We start from the raw sequence: 19189 nt of genomic DNA, 5'->3' as shown, positions 1-19189 counted from the left end.
CGTGTGTATATACATATATACACATATACATATATACATGTATGCATATATTCACACGTACACACATATGTGTGTATAAAAAGAAGTATAGATTTGAAGACCACAGCAGCCATCTTATCCAGCCCTCTCATTTGACAGATGAGGAATGGAAAGGTATGTGTTAGGAGAAAGAGTTGAACCTGGGTCTTACTAACTCAGAGGCCAGCTCTCTATTATACACTCTGTTGTCTCTTATACTGTTATACTTATCTCTCATTTTAAGTGAAATAGATCACCGCAATTTTGAATTTGCAGAATGCATTAACAGCAAAATACTGATTCATTTTACATCATTCCAAGTTTCAAACTTAAGGAATGTTTAATCTGTCCTTTCTTGTGTGTTATATGGGGGCATTCGGTGGATAAAGTGATTGCAGCCAAGCTCTGTAAGCTGCCATAAATAACCAGACAAAGAGAGAAAAACAGCTGAGTTCTGGGAACTATGAGTGTGTAGTTAAGTATTTCCCTGGCAGGGGAGAAATCCCTCTGTTCCAAACAGGGAAGCCACAGAGGCCAATTAATCTGGAATTGCTCCAAAATAGACAAAGAACACCCAACAGACATGCAGACCTACTCATGTACCTCAAAACCCAGCATACCTTGGCCATATCTTAATTCTTTCATAGACAAAAGTATAAACTTCAATCTATTGGAGAGTATCTTTTAGATAAAAATGCACCTTTGATTTTAAGAGAAGTCAGTGAACAAATGGGGTTTGTTTTAGAGAATTTTAGCCATTTTTGTTGGAATGCAATCTATCTTGTAAAATCAAGCATATCTACAGGGTCAATTCTTGGCTATCTGTGCAAAGGGAGAGAATTGTAGTCTGGAATTTTCCAACTTATTTGTCTCTGTCCATAGCGTATCTATCCTTTATCCACATCTTTTCCTCCTGCCTAGTCTCCTCCTCTTCCATAATGCACTGCCTTTTTACTGGATACCTCCCCACATTGTGGCATCTTCTACATCTGGTATCTTCTAGGATAGAAGCTTCCACTTGCTTAATTGATTGGTCCATCTTTGCCTGTGATCTCAGGGGTGGGAAACCAAAGAAACATGCCTAAGTAGGCTCCCATCCTTCTTTAGAAAGTCCCCACATTGCCATGATTCCTGAGATGCCCTTAGGCATGGTATGAAGATGGACCCAGGAATCCTAGTGAGAGTTTTATATAAGGATATATCATGTTATGGGAGCAGCCCTTCACCAGGCCATGATGAGCTGATCCTCCCTACTGCTAGAACCTGAGATCACAGTGTTTCAAGCTTCTCTTGAGGCATCTCTGAAGGTATCCCTTCCCTACACTTTGCTGGGGTCCATGGGAGCCCATGGATTACCCAGTGTCAGAGTAGGGGAGGTTGGCAGAGTTGCTCAAGTTTGGCAGACTTAGCTGCTGTCCCAGGGACCTGGATGCTGTCCCTTTCTATTCAGGACTCCTCCTTGGGGTTCTCTTGAGTTTCCCTAGTTAAGCTGTATGGGCTTCCCTTAAATATGCCAAATAAAAAAGACCTAATTCATCAACTGGTTTATCTAATTCTTCTGTAAAGCCCCCAGACCCTAAGATAGAGGTAGCAATTATATGAACAATGCATAATATTAGCTAATTCAAAAATTCCTTATTTTTGACCTTGAAATACATTATTAACATCATTTCTTTTACCAGATTCATGTTTTAATTACATCTCATTTGATATAGTTTTCCATAATGTTTTCAATCCTCCTAGGATTAAAAAGTAGATATGAAATCAGATTATAATCTATACATTTAGAGACAGAAAAGTGCTTAACTGTCATCTAGGCCAGACTGATTATTTTACAGAAGAGGAAACTAGAAAACAGGGACCCAGAAGGGTTAAGTAATCTACTCCAAGTTACATAGGTAGTAAACGACTGAGGTGAGGTCCGCCCCACTCCAAACTTGAGTGCCACTTTCTAAATATCATAATGCCTCTCCTAAGAAGAGAAACTTGAGGTTGATAACTGGACTTTGCCCGAGTTAATGTTTTCTTTGATTTTGCTGGGGGGTTTTTGAGGCAGGTCATATATACAGTTATCCCTTCTGTTGAAGGGGTGGCCATTTTCCCCACTGTAGTTTCAATATGTATCATGGGTAAGCACAAGAAATTAAATGGCAATTTGGGGGGAGTTTTGCAGAAACCACAGATGATACATGAAGACCAGCAAATGATAGAAAAAGTTTAGAAACTCAGAAATGCATAAAATATATGTATAGTATTGTATAATATAGACTATGACCAAATACTTAACCCAAATTTCACAATAAGGTACTGTAAACACCCCATAAAAAATTTTAGGGCTAAAAAATTTTACACAGATTTTCCAGATTGTGGAGACACCACACTCCTAACCCCCACAATGTAGAAGGAATAACTGTAGTTCTTGTACTGCTTCTCTCTATTCTGTTTGATGAGGAGATCTCAAAGATAGGGACCTTTAATTTTCTTCCTTCTCCATTTCTCTCAGGTTTTACCCCAGAACTGACCCTATATGTACATAAGAGTAGGTCCTGGTCTTCATGGGTACTAGAGAACTCCTCCAAGTAAGTGTCTCACTATCACAGCAAATTAAATTTTCACAATGATAATCATGCCTTTGAGTGATGGCAATAGGAAGAGAGAAATAATCAGGAAGGCCAGGCTGACTTCAAAGCTGTGTGGATCTGAGTCTACCCTTCCCTAGGAGAAAGGCAGAAGAATCACATGGACATAGTAATAGTGAAAGGAAAGTTAGGGAGGCCTAGTGGTCACTGACAGGGCAGCTATAATCTACAGAACTGATAGCCTTGCACACGTAGCAGAGTGTGAACCCTCTTAAAAATTAGCAAAGGTTAGTGATAATTAGGAAAAGGTGAAGGCAAAGTATGATTGTACATGTTATCCATTCTGAGTCAATCCTAGAATGTCACAGAGGGGCTCAGATGATCATGTATACAGTGTAGGAACATAAGCTTAGAATTTTATTAAAATATGGGGTACTTTGTGAAACAGCAAAATATTGTCTAAATGTATTATTTTATTCTTATTTTTAAATCTAGGGACATTCTGAGGAAGCCTAGGTCTGTCTAGAACTTCTCATGTGACCTAGAACCCCAGCACCCCCAGATAGCATGCTCCTCCAGACTGTTTTGGTTCAACTGGCCCCCAAACATTACAGCACTTAGAGATAGGGATTTGGGGGTACAGAGAGATTAGGTTTGCAGCCTCTTGACTATATCCCCTCAGTGGCACTCTGAATCAGGCCTACTTCTTTGAAGGAAACAAGGCATTTTCTACCCTCCTCTCAGCAAGGCTCATCTTTCCCTAGAAACTGGGATCAACACTCACTTCCCATTATCCTCCGAACTGTCGGACCCTCTGCAGTAAGCTCCCTCACTGTCTCATAGTCATCTTCATTGACATCCAACCAGCGGTTACAGTTGAAGTTATACTTGTCCTTTGTTAGAGAATTCAAAAGTGTCATCTGGAAAGATGCCATGGAAAAGATTAGGTAAAGAAACATCCAAAGTGCCCCAGCAACCCCACTCTGCTATCCTAACTAGCACAGACAGGATAAATCTGGTCCTACAGATAACCCTCTAAGAAGTCTCTGGGGAAAGGGTGAGGGGAGTAGTAGCTGTCCTGCCCCATCCTCCTCCTAGGCCTGTAGTTTTCTGGAGACAAGGATGGAGCATCTGTGGTCTGATCTCCTGGCTTACCTCAGAGAAGTCATTCCTCCCTCCCTCCTTCTCCTCCCTGTGAGTCCAATACTTTCTACCCTAATACAGACTGGCCTCAATGATCATCTATCCTTCCTTCCCACTACTGGAGCTACAGGGGAATATTTGGTAAACCTTTGTGGTGGGATCACAAAAAGAAACCAGTCTGGATTCCAATTTTTTCCTGCCTTTTCTCCCACCCACAATGATAGGGAACAAGGGACAAGTTGCACTTCTCACCTTTACTAGATGCCATCCAGAACCAGGGATCTTACTGTCATGCCAAACTCTGATCTTATAAAATCTTCCAAGATCTGGGATTTCAAGCTGCATGAAAAAGAGCAAAGTTCCTCAAGAGAATAAAACAAAGATGAAAGGCCCTGTCTCTGATATAAAGATGATGCTCTTTAGCCCCTTCTCTCCTCTGACACTGCCACCACCCTTCTATAGACCCTCATCGCCTTACTCCTGCACTAATAGCTTGCCGGTGGAGCTGCCTGCCTCAAATCTCTCCCCCAACCCAGTGCATCTTCCGTTCAGCTGCTAGAGTGATATTCCTAATGGCCGGGCAGGACTAAGCCTGCTACACTCCTACTAAACAGACTCCAGTGACTCCCTATCACCTCTAGGGTCAAATAAAAAATCCTTCGTTTTACATTAAAAGCCCTTCATAACCATTCCCACTCCTACCTTTATCCCATACCCTTCGATCTGGTGATGCTGGCCTCTTGGCTTCCACTCCTTGTCTCTGTTTGGGGCATTTTCTCTGGCTGTCTCCCATTTCTGGAATATACTCCTCCCTCCTCCCCCTCCCCCCATCTCCTGGTTTCCATGGCTTTCTTGGAGTTCCAGCTAAAATTGTACCCTCTACAGGAAGCTTTCTCCAATCCATCTTCAGATCCTAGTAGCTTCCTTTTCTTAATTTTTTTCTTATTTCTCCTGTATAGATTATTTGCACATAGTTGTTTACATGTTGTCTCCCCCATTAGATAGTGAACCCCTCAAGGACAGGAACTGTTTTTTGCCTTTTTTTGAATCCCCAGGGCTTAGCGCAGTACCTAGCATATGGTAGGTGCTTAATAAATACTCATTGACTGACTCACCCACTGTCAACAGACCATATACTTTGAGTCCATTCAATTCATTGAATATCTAAGTGCCCAGTATGGGTAAGATGGAGAAGCAGTGTAATATAGTAGATAGAGAACCGGCTCTGGAGTCAGGAAGATCTGATTTCAGATCCCTCCTTTGACTCAAAACTGGCTGTGAGACCTTGGGCAAGTCACTTAACTTCTCAATGCCCCCAAGCTTCTTTCCCTCCCAGGCATGCTTTGGAAATCTCCTCATTCCTCCTCATTAAGGTATCTTCTTTCTCTCCAACCCAACTTTTCAGCTCTCTATGTCCTCATTAGAACATAAGCTTCTCAGGTTAGGGACTGCCTTTTCTTTCTTTTTTTGCTTGTTTCCATCTTCTGCAGGAAGCTCAGTGCCTGGCACACGGTAAGTGTTTAATAAATGCTCATTGCCTCTTGTTGTTAGGCAACTCTCTCTAAGACTTTAAATGCTGCAAAGCAAGTTCATTGTTTACATTGGTAGAGGATGTTCTTTACCAGGAGTTTATTAACTTGAATATCCTTGATTCAGAATCCTAGACACATAAGAATAATTTGAACATTTTTGAATAGGAAGAGAACTTCTAACCCTAATTCAAACTCCTTCATTCATTAATTCACTCAGTCAACATTTGTTCTGTGCTTGCTATGTTGAGAGTACCATGCTAGACATGAAAGGAGATAAAGAAATTGAATAAAACACCATCTCTGAGCCTCAGACGAAGCAATTTGACCATCTAGGTGAACAGAGGACATTCTAGTTCAAGGCCTTGCTTTAATGGTGACCTAGAAATGTTCTGTGATGAATTATCAAAGGAACAATCTAAGGGTGGTTGACTTCTAATGGCATTGCCCTGGATGTGTTTACTTACGAGCAGTTTGCAAGGGTTTATACTCACTGGCTTATAAATATTTCTGAGCTGCATTGCATGTTGGAACCAGACCTCTTAGCCTGATTTGATGCCTCATTTGAGAGTCATTTTATTTAATCATTAAAGTAGGGTCTCAAACTAGAAAGTCCTTTGTTAGCCTCTCTTTAGAAAGATAGTTCTAGTAAAATGAATTTTTAAAAATTCTACTTTTTAAAAAATGTCAAATTCAGAGTTTAATTTGGATCCTTCTTGCTTAAAAAAAAATCCTAATGACAGAGGTTTTTACATCAGTATCAGACAGGATCCCTGTCCTGTACCCATGGAAGCACTAATACTCATCATATCCAAAAGGCAAAGGTTTTCTGAACCAAGGTGTCATCAGTGTTTCTGAATCCTCTGGCTGAGTGGTGTCAAACTCAAATAAAAAAAGGGTCACCATACCTTACATAAGTCTGCTGCATATTGACTTAGAAAACCACAAATTAGCATCACCTATGTTTTATTGTACTTCAATTTATTTTATTGCTGCCATATGATAGATACCTCTGCTTCAGACCATTTCATTGTGGCACTATAATTCTCTGAACTAATTGCTTTTTTTTTTCTTAAGCCCCCATCTGGTCAGTCTAATTCAGATAGAAACTCTAGAGGACATTCAAATTCTGCCCCTGTTCTATTCAGTGAACTCTACATAATGTAATATTATTCCTTATTGGGACCTACAGACTATCTTCTACCCTATCTCCTTATTGCCTCTAGGATAAAATGCAAAGCCCCTCAGACTGGTATTTAAACTTTGTCACAGTCTGGATCCAATCTTTCTAGTCAGCTTGTTCTCCTTGCTGTTCCCAGAATTCAGCCTTCATCTCCTACCTCCACAGACTAGGACCCATGCCTGAAATGTACTCACTCCTCACCTCCTCTTCTTAGAATCTTTACCTTCCTTCTAGGTTCAATCCAGATAACACTACCCATGGGAAGTTCTTCCTGATTCTCCTAGTTTTTAGTATTTTCTTTTTCATCAAATTAACTCATATCTATTTATTTGTCTATAGGTTGTATTCTTCAGTAACGTGTAAATTCCTTGAGGGAAGGGAATTTTTTTTTTTTCTTTGCATTCTAAGTACCTTACACATATTTGATGAATTAAAATGAAAATTTTTTAGAAAAAAAAAGAAAAATCCAAGATTCACCTAATCTCAGCTTTTTAAGAAAAAAATCCCTATGATCCTCACTGAAATACCTCTCCCCTCTTTCCCCACACTCATTACTCTTACCCTGAATTTGTCAATCTTGCCAGGTTTAAAGCCTTGTGGACCTGGGTTCAAACGAATTTGATCAGTTCTCCCCTTCTGTCCATAAAGTTGGATAAAAACAGGGACATTACAGGCAGCTTTCTTTAGGTCATTTGTCCAGACCCAGAGAGACCAGGCAAGTTCTTAAAACAGAACAAAACCATAACAAAATAACTCAAGTTATTCTGCAATTTTTTTGCAGTAAAATACATACATACATGTATGTATTATATATATGCATATACACACAAATATATACACATATATACATATATTTAAGCTAAACTATTACATATGGAAGAAAGAAGAAAAGATCAATACTACTTGAGATCAAGGGACACAAATATGTGTGTATACATACAGATATGTCTATACATACATACATCTATATGTATATTATATATATATATTTATATATTTAAGCCAAACTATTACAAATGGGGGAAAGAAGAAATTAAGACTACCTGAGTCCAAGACAAGATACACAGTGATGCGAGTGCTATAACAACAAAAACAACAGCCCAGCTATACCAAAATCCAAGCAGATAAGACAGATAAATTAGGGAGTAATGACTTGTTTACAAAAGAATTCTTTGATTTATAATAGGATTCATCTCAAAGTTCCTTCAAGTAACCAGAGTTCTGCTAGAGTATTTAAAATAGGACAACTTATAAAAATGTAATTTATCTATGCTGCTTTGAATAACTCAGTCGCCTTCAAGGATATTAGAAGTAAATGGTCTCTTAATTTTTGGAAAACGGAAATATTTGCAGCCAGGTTAGATGGGTTGTGGATTTCTTACTGGCTTTGCTCCAGAAATCTAGGGCCCCAAACTCAGGAAATAACATGTCCTAGGCAGTCTATTGGGAAGTCTATGTCCCCATCCCCTCCCTATTCTGTAACAGGGAAAGTAGAATAGCAGTAGCTCGGGTCCCTGGAAATTCTGTTCGGAATCCTGAGAATTCTCCAGCCTGACTTGAACACATACTCTTGAGTCTCTTCTTGCGCAGGGACACCACCTCATACAGCTGCCGCTCAATCAGCCCATCACCTTCCTTTTCATCCAGCCAGTTTTTGCAAGGGAAAGTCTGTTGTATGCCAGTGAATGGACATAAAATCACCACCTGAGGAAAACAGACCAAGTTCCATTTCCAACATTCCTTCATAGGACAGCCTGCTTCCACAGCAGATGAGAGAGGTGGAGAAAGAGGAGGAGAAGAGAGAAAGAACAAGACAGAGACAGAGGAGAAGAGGAGGAGGAGGAAGGAGAGAGAAAGAGGAGCACACTAGACTTTGAATCAAAAGATCCGAATTTAAATTCCCCTGGTGCTACATTGGACGTGTTATTTCCCTTCTCTGGCCTTTAGTTTATTCACCTGCCAAATGAGGACAATGGACTAGGATATACAGTGGGTAGAGGGTTGGATGGGAGTCGGGAAGACCAGAATTCTTAGACACTTAATAGCTGTATGATCCTGGGTAAATCACTTAACCTTTCTCATTCTCAGTTTCCTCATCTGTAAAATAAGTAGGTTTATTCAGCCATCTGTAAGGTGACTTCCAGATCTTAATCTATGATCCTATCCTATAGCTCCATTGCTGCTAAAATCTCACAGTCTGTGATTGTGAGTCCAGTTTTCTTTCAGTGACCGTTGTGTTACGAAGTCTCAGGGTTTCAACCTACTTATCAAATGAATGAGATTTTCTCTTCTCCCCTTTTACCTCCATAACAAATCCCTTGCTTTTTCAAAACTTGGCTCCAATCTACCTACCAACCAACTCCCTTTCTCAACATGTTCTTTAAATATTGTTGTTATTGTTTTTGGTGTAACCAGTCATCCCAAACAGAAAGCCAATTCATCAGAACACTCAATTGAGAAGACTTTTTAGAAGACCAATCACAACAAAACAAGTTAAATCAGGGATTTAATTTTAAAACTAGCTTTAAAAAAAAACAAACAGAAAAGGAGAAGGGAAACAGAAAGGTACCAGAAAGAATAATGGTGAAAAGAAAGGAGGTATAATATGGTGAGATAGAGAGTCACTGTCTCCTCCAGTGCTTGGAATAGAACTGTGTTCAATAAATACTTGTTGAATGATAAACTAATTGATTTTATATTCTGTACCAGGCCCTAGATAGTCAGAAGCATTCTCTGAGAACTCAGTGAATGTATGACTATGTTAGAGTCTGTGTTCAAGAATGATTCCAGGTCCCTGAAGGAATATTCAATACAACAGAATATATGACAGGCATACATATAACCAGTATGCAACAGTGATAACCAAAGTTCACTGAAGGAAAAGGGTTAGACACCGTGGGAATAATCAGGGTGAGCTCACCAAGGCTAGAATCCCTCACCTTCTCACAGTACCAGCCTCTGTTGACGCCTACATTGCCATGGCCAATGGAGACTCGACTCAGGGGGCTGAGCAACACCGCCAGCTCAATGTTGAATATGTCTGTCCGATTTCTGTCAAACACTCCTCCTTCCAGGAAGATTTTCCCGCTGTTCTTATTTCCTCTGGCTCCGTACATGACAAGGAAAATCTTGGACTTGGTCCCAGCCCCCCGGACATCCCCTGTGATGACTGTAACAATGTATGAGATAGCTGGTGGTATCAAAAGAGAAGCAGCAAGAGAAGGGGAGTTCGTTAAGATGGGATTAGAATATATCCCATATGAACACATCCTACCCCATGAGCTTTTCCTCATGGCTCTAACTGCCCATCATGTCTTCCTCTCTACCACATTCTCTATCTCCACTTCTCTGTCCTGGCTTCCTAGTTCCTTTTATGTCCTCATTTTTAGCTCATGTCTTCCTGGTAGCCATATCTTCATGCCCAGCATCAGGTTAAGTTTTTATAAAAACACATTGGTTTTTCATCCTCAGAACTCACTTATGACATGTTATCTCCCTCTGCCTACCCTCTGTCTTCATGTTCCATACTTGTTTTCTTTATCTGATTTGCTAACCAATTCCCAACATCTCCCTGCCTCTGACATCAGAAATGGGAAACTATACTGATGTACCCAAATGAGTACTTGCCTCCTCCCTGCAAAATCCGTGGTTCTTATCTGCCTGGACCAGATATCCTGCTATGGAGGCATATAGGAGGCATGATGGAAAACTGTCAAATCTCCAAATGCCAAGTTCAATGACAGTCTCTCTCCAGTTGACCATCAGCAGGCCCCTTCCTCCTCCTGACTTAACTTGCACACCATTCCACCCCAAGTTCTTATGGCTTACCTAGTTTTATCCTTGCCCCTGGTGTCCCTAAGCCTTGGTTCATCCTCTGAGTTCATCCCTTTCATAATTAAGATCTATTGCTATTATCCTGTCTTATTCTTTTGGGAAAACTTCCTTTGCATCCCAAAGCTGCTGGAATGAGCTGGGACATTTCTCTTCCCTATAGCAACCTCTTTTGTTCCCCTCATGGCCTCTCCACATCCTTTATTTCTCCCATCCAAACCATCCTCATACTGCTCCCAGACTAATGTAGCTTATACATAGATCTACCTGTTCAAAACCTTTCCATGGTTCTTTATTGCTCTCACAACAAAGTTCAGACTCCTTACCTTATCATTCAAGGCCCTCTGTGATCTCATCCTTCCTTTTCACCTTTGTTTCATATAACTCTCCTCTATATATTTCCACAAATTATATCATTCATTCTCTCCGTGCATACCCTGGAGTTTTCAACCTCAGTGCTTCTGTTCACATTGTTACTTATTTCTGAAACCATCTCTGTCCTGCCTCCACCTGTTGAATTCTTATTCAGTCATTAAAGCTCAACACTAGTGCCACCTCCTCCATGAAGTTCTCCTTTCACCCCAAGACCTCACAGATCACTTTGTTCATACTTCTCTAATAACAATTATCATCTAAGATTTGGCATCATAGAGAATAGGGAGCTGACTTTACAGAAGGGGTCGTTTTTAACCTTTTTTGGTGTTCCCAATATTTAAAGCAGGAATATGCTGCTGCTCAGCCTTTTCAGTCATGTTTGACTCTTTGTGATTCCATTTGTTTTCTTGGCAAAGATGCTAGCATGGTTTGCCATTGCTTTCTCCAGCTTATTCTACAGATGAGGAAACTGAGGAAAGCAGGACTTGCCCACAGTCACAGAGCCAGCCAAGTTTTACTGATTCCAAGCCTAGTTCTCTAGCCACTGCTCCACCTAGCTGCCCAAATATATCCAGCTCCCTGGAATGTAGTAAGACCTTAACAAATTTTTTTTAATTTGATCTGATTGATCTGACACGTACTGGCAGTGTGACTCTGAGCAGTGCTCTAGGCAACTGTCTAAGACTATATGTTATAGAGAAAATGTCAGCCTGTATTGATAAAGAGAATTTCCTCACCAGAGAATTCCCTGGCACTACAGTCCTTGTGATGTCACATTCAAGGTCACTAGATTTTTATCCAAAGCTTCCATCCAAATAATTCCTTGGAATGTTTATGCATTGTGATCAAGATCATGGGATTGTTGACTTAGGGCTGGAAGGGACCTTAGAGGTCACCCAGTCCATCATGACTATTTACAAATGAGGAAAATGAGGTTCAGAGAGGTTAACTGATTGCCCTAAAATCACACAGCTTATAAGAGGCTCAGTCAGAACTGGAATCCAGGACCTCCAACTCCAGCACTAGGGCTCTTTCTACTGCACCGTGGTGATTCCTTTCACCAATGTGATTTCCTCTACACACAAGACAGTATCTTTTACAGGCAGATAACTCACATCATTATCTTGGAATGGCTTGAATTTCCAAGGCAGTTTCTCAATTGGCCACCTCTTCTTCATCAGTCTTCAAATTGCGGATTGAATCACACAATTTGACCAGCCTAAAGAAGCAGATCAGGGAGCTGTCACATCAAAGCTCCCAGTGGTGGTGGCACAAAATAATCCGGGATTTGTATTGACAGATGGCTGGGGGTATTAGCATTCCATATTGCTCTCCAAGGCATGTTGGCAGGCATGGAATAGTAGCTGGCATTCATGCAGCCCTCTAAGGTTTGGATATCAAGTCTTTTACCCCCATTATCTCATTTGAGGCTCACAGAGATTCTGTGAGGGAGGCAGTGTGAAACCTACTCCATTCATTTTACAGATAAAGAAACTGAGGCTCAGATAGGTTAACAGATTTGCTCTAGGTCCCAAAACTAGTAAGTAGAAGACCTGAGATTTGAGCCCAGGAGCTCAGATTCTAAGTCTAACCTTCTTTCCACTACAGCATGACAGCTCCTCAGGAATAAGCGCTGAGGAAAATACTTCAGGGCTGTAAATGTGGCAATGTGTTTGTGGGTACGGACATAGGCTCGTATAAAGGTGCCCACGGAAGGTTTGTGATGTGTACCCACTGTAAAAACAAAACTTCCAAAATCATAAATATAACTGAGGAAACTTCTTGGTCATTGCACTGTTATAGAGGGCTTCATTGTTGAGTTAGATGTTGTTTCTTTCTGTAAATTCAATTCCCTTTGGTTCAATTCAACAAACATTTATAAAGTACCTACTATGTGTAAGTTATTGGATCATAACTCTAGAGCAAAAGTCTTTAATGTGGAACTTGGGTTTTTAAATATATATATATATATATGACTATTTTAACATAATGTTTTCTTTGTAATCCTATGGATTTTATTTTGTGCACTTAAAAATGTCATTCAGAAAAGGAGTCCCAAGTCTTAACCAGACTGCCAAAAAGTCCAGGATGCAGAAAAATGTTAAGGACCCCTACTTTAAAGGTTTTCTAGTCCAAACTCTTGTTTTACAGATGAGGAAACAGGCCCAAAGAGGTAAAATGACTTGGCCAAAGACACTCTGGTACTAAGGGGGAGAGCCAGTATTTGGAGACAGGTCCTCTAACTTCCAAGTTCACTGCTCTTTCCATTGCATCTGTGCTTGATATTAGAGACAATACTGTCTTTGAGAGATAAGTGGTCAGTGATTTCAAGGCAATCTGGCAGAGCATACCTCCCACACCATAAAGTGAATAAGAGGCAAGTACCAGTTGGGTTCTTCATAATGTCTTGGCAAAAGTTCAGCTGTCAATAACTGCTTTAATATTCTCAGGAGTCACTGTCTGCTGGTAGGGTTTCCCCAGTCCTCAAAAAACCTTCCCTTGTCTCTTACCCCATCCCATTTATCTTCCCCCTTTCACTGCTAAAACTCTAGCCTACTCAGCTATTTCCCATCTCTTTCATCATCCTCACTTCCAAACTTCTTGAAAAAGTTGTCTATACCTGATGAACATCCTTTCCCAAGAAGTAATGGGTTGCCTGAAGACAAGCCACATTTTGCAGAAGGGGAACACGGTAGAACTTTCCAAGTGCCAAGACAGTGGATGCAAGTCCTTTCTTTGTTGTTAGTCAGTGTTACATGGCCTTCAAAGACCTTATAGATAGCAGGATAGGCCCACAGCAGCAGCAGCAGTGATATGGGAGCCTAAGAACATTGCACCAGAAGTCCCAACCTCATATGCTTCTTTTCTCATGTGGATACCTGATGCATTCAAACCAGGGAGAACTTTCCAAAGGTTTTCCATATGTTTAAACACTCCTGATATCACAATTAGGATATCATCAAAATATGGTACCATCTCTGGAATCCAAGAAAGCAGAATTTATTGGAAAATGACAAGAACAACAGAAATTCCAAAAGGAAGGTGCTGAATAAAGAATGACCCCTTGATGAGGACTGATTGATTGTTTAGGAATCAGCAATAGCATCATCCATGATCACTCATCAATCATTTTTGGACAAGATCCAGTTTTGCAAGGGTCTTTCATCCCCTGGCCAAAGGAGCATATAACTTAATTGGTTTTTGGCTCTGGATATAATGCTTTTTATTTCCAGAGAACTTAAAATATAAATAAGAAGGCTTATAGACTTCCATTCTAGTACAGTTGATGTAGCTCACTAAATACATGTTGTTGAAGGACATCTTGCTAATTAGATGCTCACAATTTTCTTCATTTTTTCCCTTCAGCATAGAAAATACATTATTTTCTGCTTTTAAATGGATTGCTGCCATTGACAAAATCTAGATGCAAGGACCCTGGAACCCCCTTGTAAACCTCCTAAAAATGTTCTGACACACTGTTTAGTCAGGCTTTTGGAATGGTACGGTGCCTAAGGTACTAGTTCCTAGATTTATATACCAGCTCATTCACGAGAGGCTTCTGTGCCCCTCCCTAGCAGGGATAAATAGAAGCTGCTCTCAGAAAGAGGCGTATGGAACATTTCACAGCACAGATTATGGTAGCATTAACTGGGCAATCATTGTGATCTTGAAGCATGCTCAATGGATTACATAGGCTTGCCATGAAACAACATTGCAAGGGAAAAGATACCACAGAAGCTATCTTTACTAATTATCATTACACTGCAACTGGGGGACTACTTTCATTTTATAGGCTTCTGTAAATATGATTGCAATATTCTGAGGTATATTTCTATTGACTCTGAAGAGGATACAAATGCCAACGAAAGAAGAAAAATCACCTGATGCCGGGGATATGAACTACTACAACAATCCCTAGGTTTCCTTCTGAGGAAACGTATATTTTCCCAACTGGGTTCTATGCTCCACATCAATGGTGACAAACTCAAACAGAAAAGGCATGGGGGAGGAGAAAGGAAGGGCTGGCAGCACTACTTATACATAAAGATCTCTGTGGGCTGCCTCTTGACTTAGTTTTAAAATGTAATATTACTTATATTTTATTGTATTTTTTATTTACTTTGTTAAAGATTTCCCAATTATATTTCGTCAATACCCTCTGATTGGAAGGGGAAACTATGAACTCCAAGACCTTCATTTAAAATGGGATCCCAGCTATCTCCTCATTTCCCACCTGACTACTCCTTCTGGATATTTTTGACTTCTTGGCCATTCCCTCTCAAAACCACACACCTGATTTTTAAATTTCCTTTCCGTTACACTATAAACTCCTCAAGGGCAGGGACTGTATTTTTTTTCGTATTTTTATCCCTAGAACTTAGCATAGTAGGTGCTTAATATGTGTTTATTGACTGACACATGATCTTCATTAGGAAATATAATCAAAAACTTTAATCCCATGGTGATCAATCATATATAGGCTTGTCCTTGGATCATAGACAAATAGTCTGGCTCATCAGGAGTGGCCAGGGTTTGTACTTATATGTAGCCTTCAAGAAACCAGAATCACCTCCACACCACAGACAGGGATCAAAGTAAGCTTTATTTATTATAAAATGTCAAATCTGGCTCATTCAAGAGTCTATTGGAAGACTGCCACATGAACTCTACATACAAGATGAGGCTACAATTACATCATACTCTGCCCCTTAAATTGCACTATTGAGGAAAATGGTATATTTTCACAATAAAAGCATCAATGCCATTTCTAGGCTATTAATTCCATGTATAAACTAAAGTCTTTGTATGTAATGGATAGTGCTGGTAAAAAGTGTGATTTCAATAACTCCCCAAATAAACTGAATGTCTTAACCTAGATTGAAGTAAAGACGGTAAAGGATTTTTCTGAACATATTTTGGGTTTTTGAAATTTTTTAAACCTTATTTTGACATACGTTTGGATCCCAAAGATGATAAGGAGTACAGCCTGCTTCTGATGAAGATTTTCTTTTGTTTCAAGATAGAAAAATTCTGTCTCTGTGTAAGAATCCCTGGAATTGGGCTGAGATCAAAATTTTTGAACATCCCAAGGCAGTTTCTGGGCAGGATAGGATTTGATCAGGTTATGGTTTGAAAGCTATACACAAATACTTGCCACAGTACGTAAGAGAGTTATACTATCCCATGCGGACAGTTACACTGTTGGTATTTAAAGTCATGAAACCAAACGATTTTACCCAATACAAATTTATAGCACAATTTCAGTGGCTATTTGACAATCTTCTGCTCCTTGCCTCATCCTCCACAACTACTGTTACAAATGTTTTCTTCTTTCCCCAAGCCCCAAATGGCATCCAAACCCCATACTTGCTGCAGAGGGCAACTTCCTGCTCCACTGAGAAGACTGATGCACATCTTTATTTTTCTTCATTGATTCCTCAAAACTTCTCAGCCTAATTTATTCTGCTCTATTTACTCTGGTCACACATATTTCTACCATCTCCAATGACTAATTCTTTCATTTGTACCTTTGATCCCAGTCCCTTCCATCTCCTCCAGTGCCTTGTTCCAGCAACCATTCCTTCTTTCATACATCTTTAATCCCACCTTCCTCATCACTTATTCCCATCTGGCAAATCCTAAAGACCACCCTAATCCTAAAAAAAATCCTTCCCTTGTCCCTTCTACTCTGTCCAATGACTGTTCCATCTGTCTTCTCCCCTTTGACTAAGTCTCCAAACTTGTTGGCTTCTTCTCATCTTTTTCATCCTTTTCACTTTCAAACTTCTTGAAAAGCATATCTATACTTGATGCTTTTACTTCCTTATCACTGAGTCTCCTCAACCTAGAATTGGAGAATTTCAAAGTTGGAAGGGACCCCAAAGACAAATTAGATCAACCCAACTCTGAGCAGAAATCCCCTCCAATGATCCCCACCAAGTGGTCATCCACTCTTCACTTGAAGACTTCCAGTGAGGGGAACCAACTACTCCCTTTGAATAGCTCTAATTGTTTGGGACTTCTCTCTTACATCAAGCCTAAATCTCTTCATTCTACCTTATACCCTATTGCTCCTAATTCTGCCTTCTGGAGCCAAGCAAAACAAGTCTAATCCCTATTCCTCATGAACATCCTTGAAGATACTTGAAGAGAGTTATAGAGTCCTTCTCTGAGTTTTCTTTTCTCTGGTTTACACCGCTTTCAGCCAGGCTTCCCACCCCATTATTGATGAAACTGCTCTCTCAAAGATCACTGTTGACTACCACCAAATCCAAAGGCCTTTTTCCTCCATTCTCCTCCTCTATTTTCATCTGAAGCATTTTATAATATTAAATACCTGCTCCTTCTGGATAGCATCTCTCATCTTGATTTCAAAGACACCACTATTTTCTGATTCTTTACCTACTCCTTGGAACAGCTAATAATAATAACAGTAACTCCTCCAGGAAGAGAGAGGCTGATGATTTTGTGCAACTCTGCCTCACTTAAATCCAATACATGTACAAATCAAGACATCACCCTGTGATGTCATTGGTCTGTTTTCAAATGGACAAAACAACAATTTTAATGGTAACAATAATAAAAGCTAGCATTTATGTGGTGCTTTAAGGTTTGTAAAGCCCTTTACAAACATCTCATTTCAATCCCTTTCTCTGTCTCTGTCTACCTTCTCATTCTCTACATAATCCCTTGAGGTTAGTTTCCTCCAGGATTTTGTCCCTCGGCCCTCACCTCTTCTTTCTCTGCAACCTATCTCTTGGCAATTTTATCCACCCCCATGGCTTCAGCTATCACCTCCACAGCTTCCCAGATTTTTATATCTAACCCTGCTCTTTCTGCTGAACTCAAGTCCTATACCTACAACTACCTAAAAGACATCTAAATATCCCACTGGCACCTCAAACTCACCATGTGCAAAACTGAGTTTATCTTTTACCCAAGTCTATTTCTTCTTTTGACTTCATTATTTCTGCCAGTGGCATTATCATTACCCCATTCTCAAAATATTGGTGTTACCTTTGATTCTTCTTTCTCCCTTAGCTCTCACATACATTTACCAAGTCCTATTAATTCAATCTCCACAATACAGCTCACATCTGTTGTCTCCTTTCTATTCTCTTTGCTACCACCCTACCAGTATGTCTTATTGCCACTTGCCTCAATTTTTACTGCAGTCTTCTGATAGGTTTTCCCAATTTGACTCTCTTTCTTCTCAAACCTATCCTTCACACCACTCCTAATTTTCCTAATTTATTGACCTACTTATATCACAGTCCTGCTCAAAATCTTAGTAACTCCACATTACCTATCGTATAAATTTGAAATTCCTTTGCCAGGAATTTAAAACTCTTCATAAAGGCACAAACACAGTACTCACCGTTCTAGTTTTGCCCCCTATTACTTCCAGTTCTTTGCTTCAATCAAAGTGAATAACTGTCCATCCTTTAAATACAATCTGTACTTTCCAATCTCTTTGTCTTTGCTTATGCTATTGGCTATTCTTGGATGACTTTCCCTTCCCCTTCTTCCTCTGCTGACTTCCTACCCATCCTTAAAGACTAATTCAAGTGCTGCCTCCTCCATGAAGCCTTCCCTGGTCCTCTTGCTTGACTCCCTGACCCATGACTTTGCATTTCTCTAATGTACTTAGGATACACTATTTATATTATAGTTGTCTATGTAGCTATCATTCCCTTCTTCCAGCCTGGAAGCTCCATGAGTGTAAAATGGATGAGTGTAAAACCTAGCCTTTGTAAAAACCCCAGTGCCTAAAATAATGCTTTATGGACAGTGCTAGGCACTTATGTGTCTGCTGAATTGAATAAAGATAATACCATCCCTGTTTCTAGAATGAATACTAGGTCAGGCATCAATAACAACCAACAATAATTCTTCAATGTGACATTAGTTTCTACTAAAATCAGGTAGACCTGTAGCATATAAGTATGGAAATTCAAAAGGTCCAAAACACTAAGGAATTCAAACGGAATACCATCACTTATACCAGACCATAAATTTTCTTGGTATATGTAGACAAAAACAGAGGATGCTGTGGGTATGAATGGCATAGCTAGAATAGACTGTCTTGAGTTCAGTTGACCCCAGAATCATGAATCCACTGTCTCTCCAATTACCAGAACCTAAGGATGAACAGATTACTGAGGGAGAACACCCAGGTCATAGGTGCCCCCTCCCCTTTCAATCCTCAGGAAGGAAAGGAAATTGATAACTTCCCTGGGGAGCTGATACTAGTGTTCTAATTGGGAGACGAAGAGGCCAGGTGAGGTCTGCTCTTGAAAGAGAAATGGAAAAGAAACAGAAAAGGTAAAGCCTGGCAGTTAGTGCTTTCACTGTTCAGACACTGCTAGAGGAGAAAGACAAGGAGTTGAGCTGAGTAGGATGCAAGCCAAATCCGCAGAAAGCAAAACCTGCAATTCAATTTAATTGAATTGCTTTCCTTAAGGGAATATACATTTTGATTGGCAGGGGAGAGGTGATTTTGGAGCTGAAGAGGTAGGGCAAGTCTGAGG

The 19189-nt window shown here is 40.0% G+C and overlaps 1 protein-coding gene across 1 annotated transcript in view; it reads right to left on the bottom strand.

Annotated features, from left to right (window-relative positions):
• LOXHD1 (lipoxygenase homology PLAT domains 1) overlaps positions 1-19189 on the bottom strand; it is a 283771-nt gene that overhangs the window by 170229 nt on the left and 94353 nt on the right. Inside the window, exons 8-12 of the mRNA XM_072605219.1 lie at positions 9392-9642; positions 8021-8156; positions 7014-7174; positions 3993-4079; positions 3382-3517 (exon numbers count right to left, since the gene is read on the bottom strand). Of these exons, the coding sequence (XP_072461320.1) occupies positions 3382-3517; positions 3993-4079; positions 7014-7174; positions 8021-8156; positions 9392-9642 (771 nt within the window). The remainder of the gene's footprint in view (positions 1-3381; positions 3518-3992; positions 4080-7013; positions 7175-8020; positions 8157-9391; positions 9643-19189) is intronic.

The sequence above is a fragment of the Notamacropus eugenii genome, chromosome 4 (assembly GCF_028372415.1).
Source record: "Notamacropus eugenii isolate mMacEug1 chromosome 4, mMacEug1.pri_v2, whole genome shotgun sequence".
Taxonomy (NCBI): Eukaryota; Metazoa; Chordata; class Mammalia; order Diprotodontia; family Macropodidae; genus Notamacropus; species Notamacropus eugenii.
Note: the sequence above shows the minus strand (reverse complement) of the source record. Positions and strands in the feature narration are given on the sequence as shown.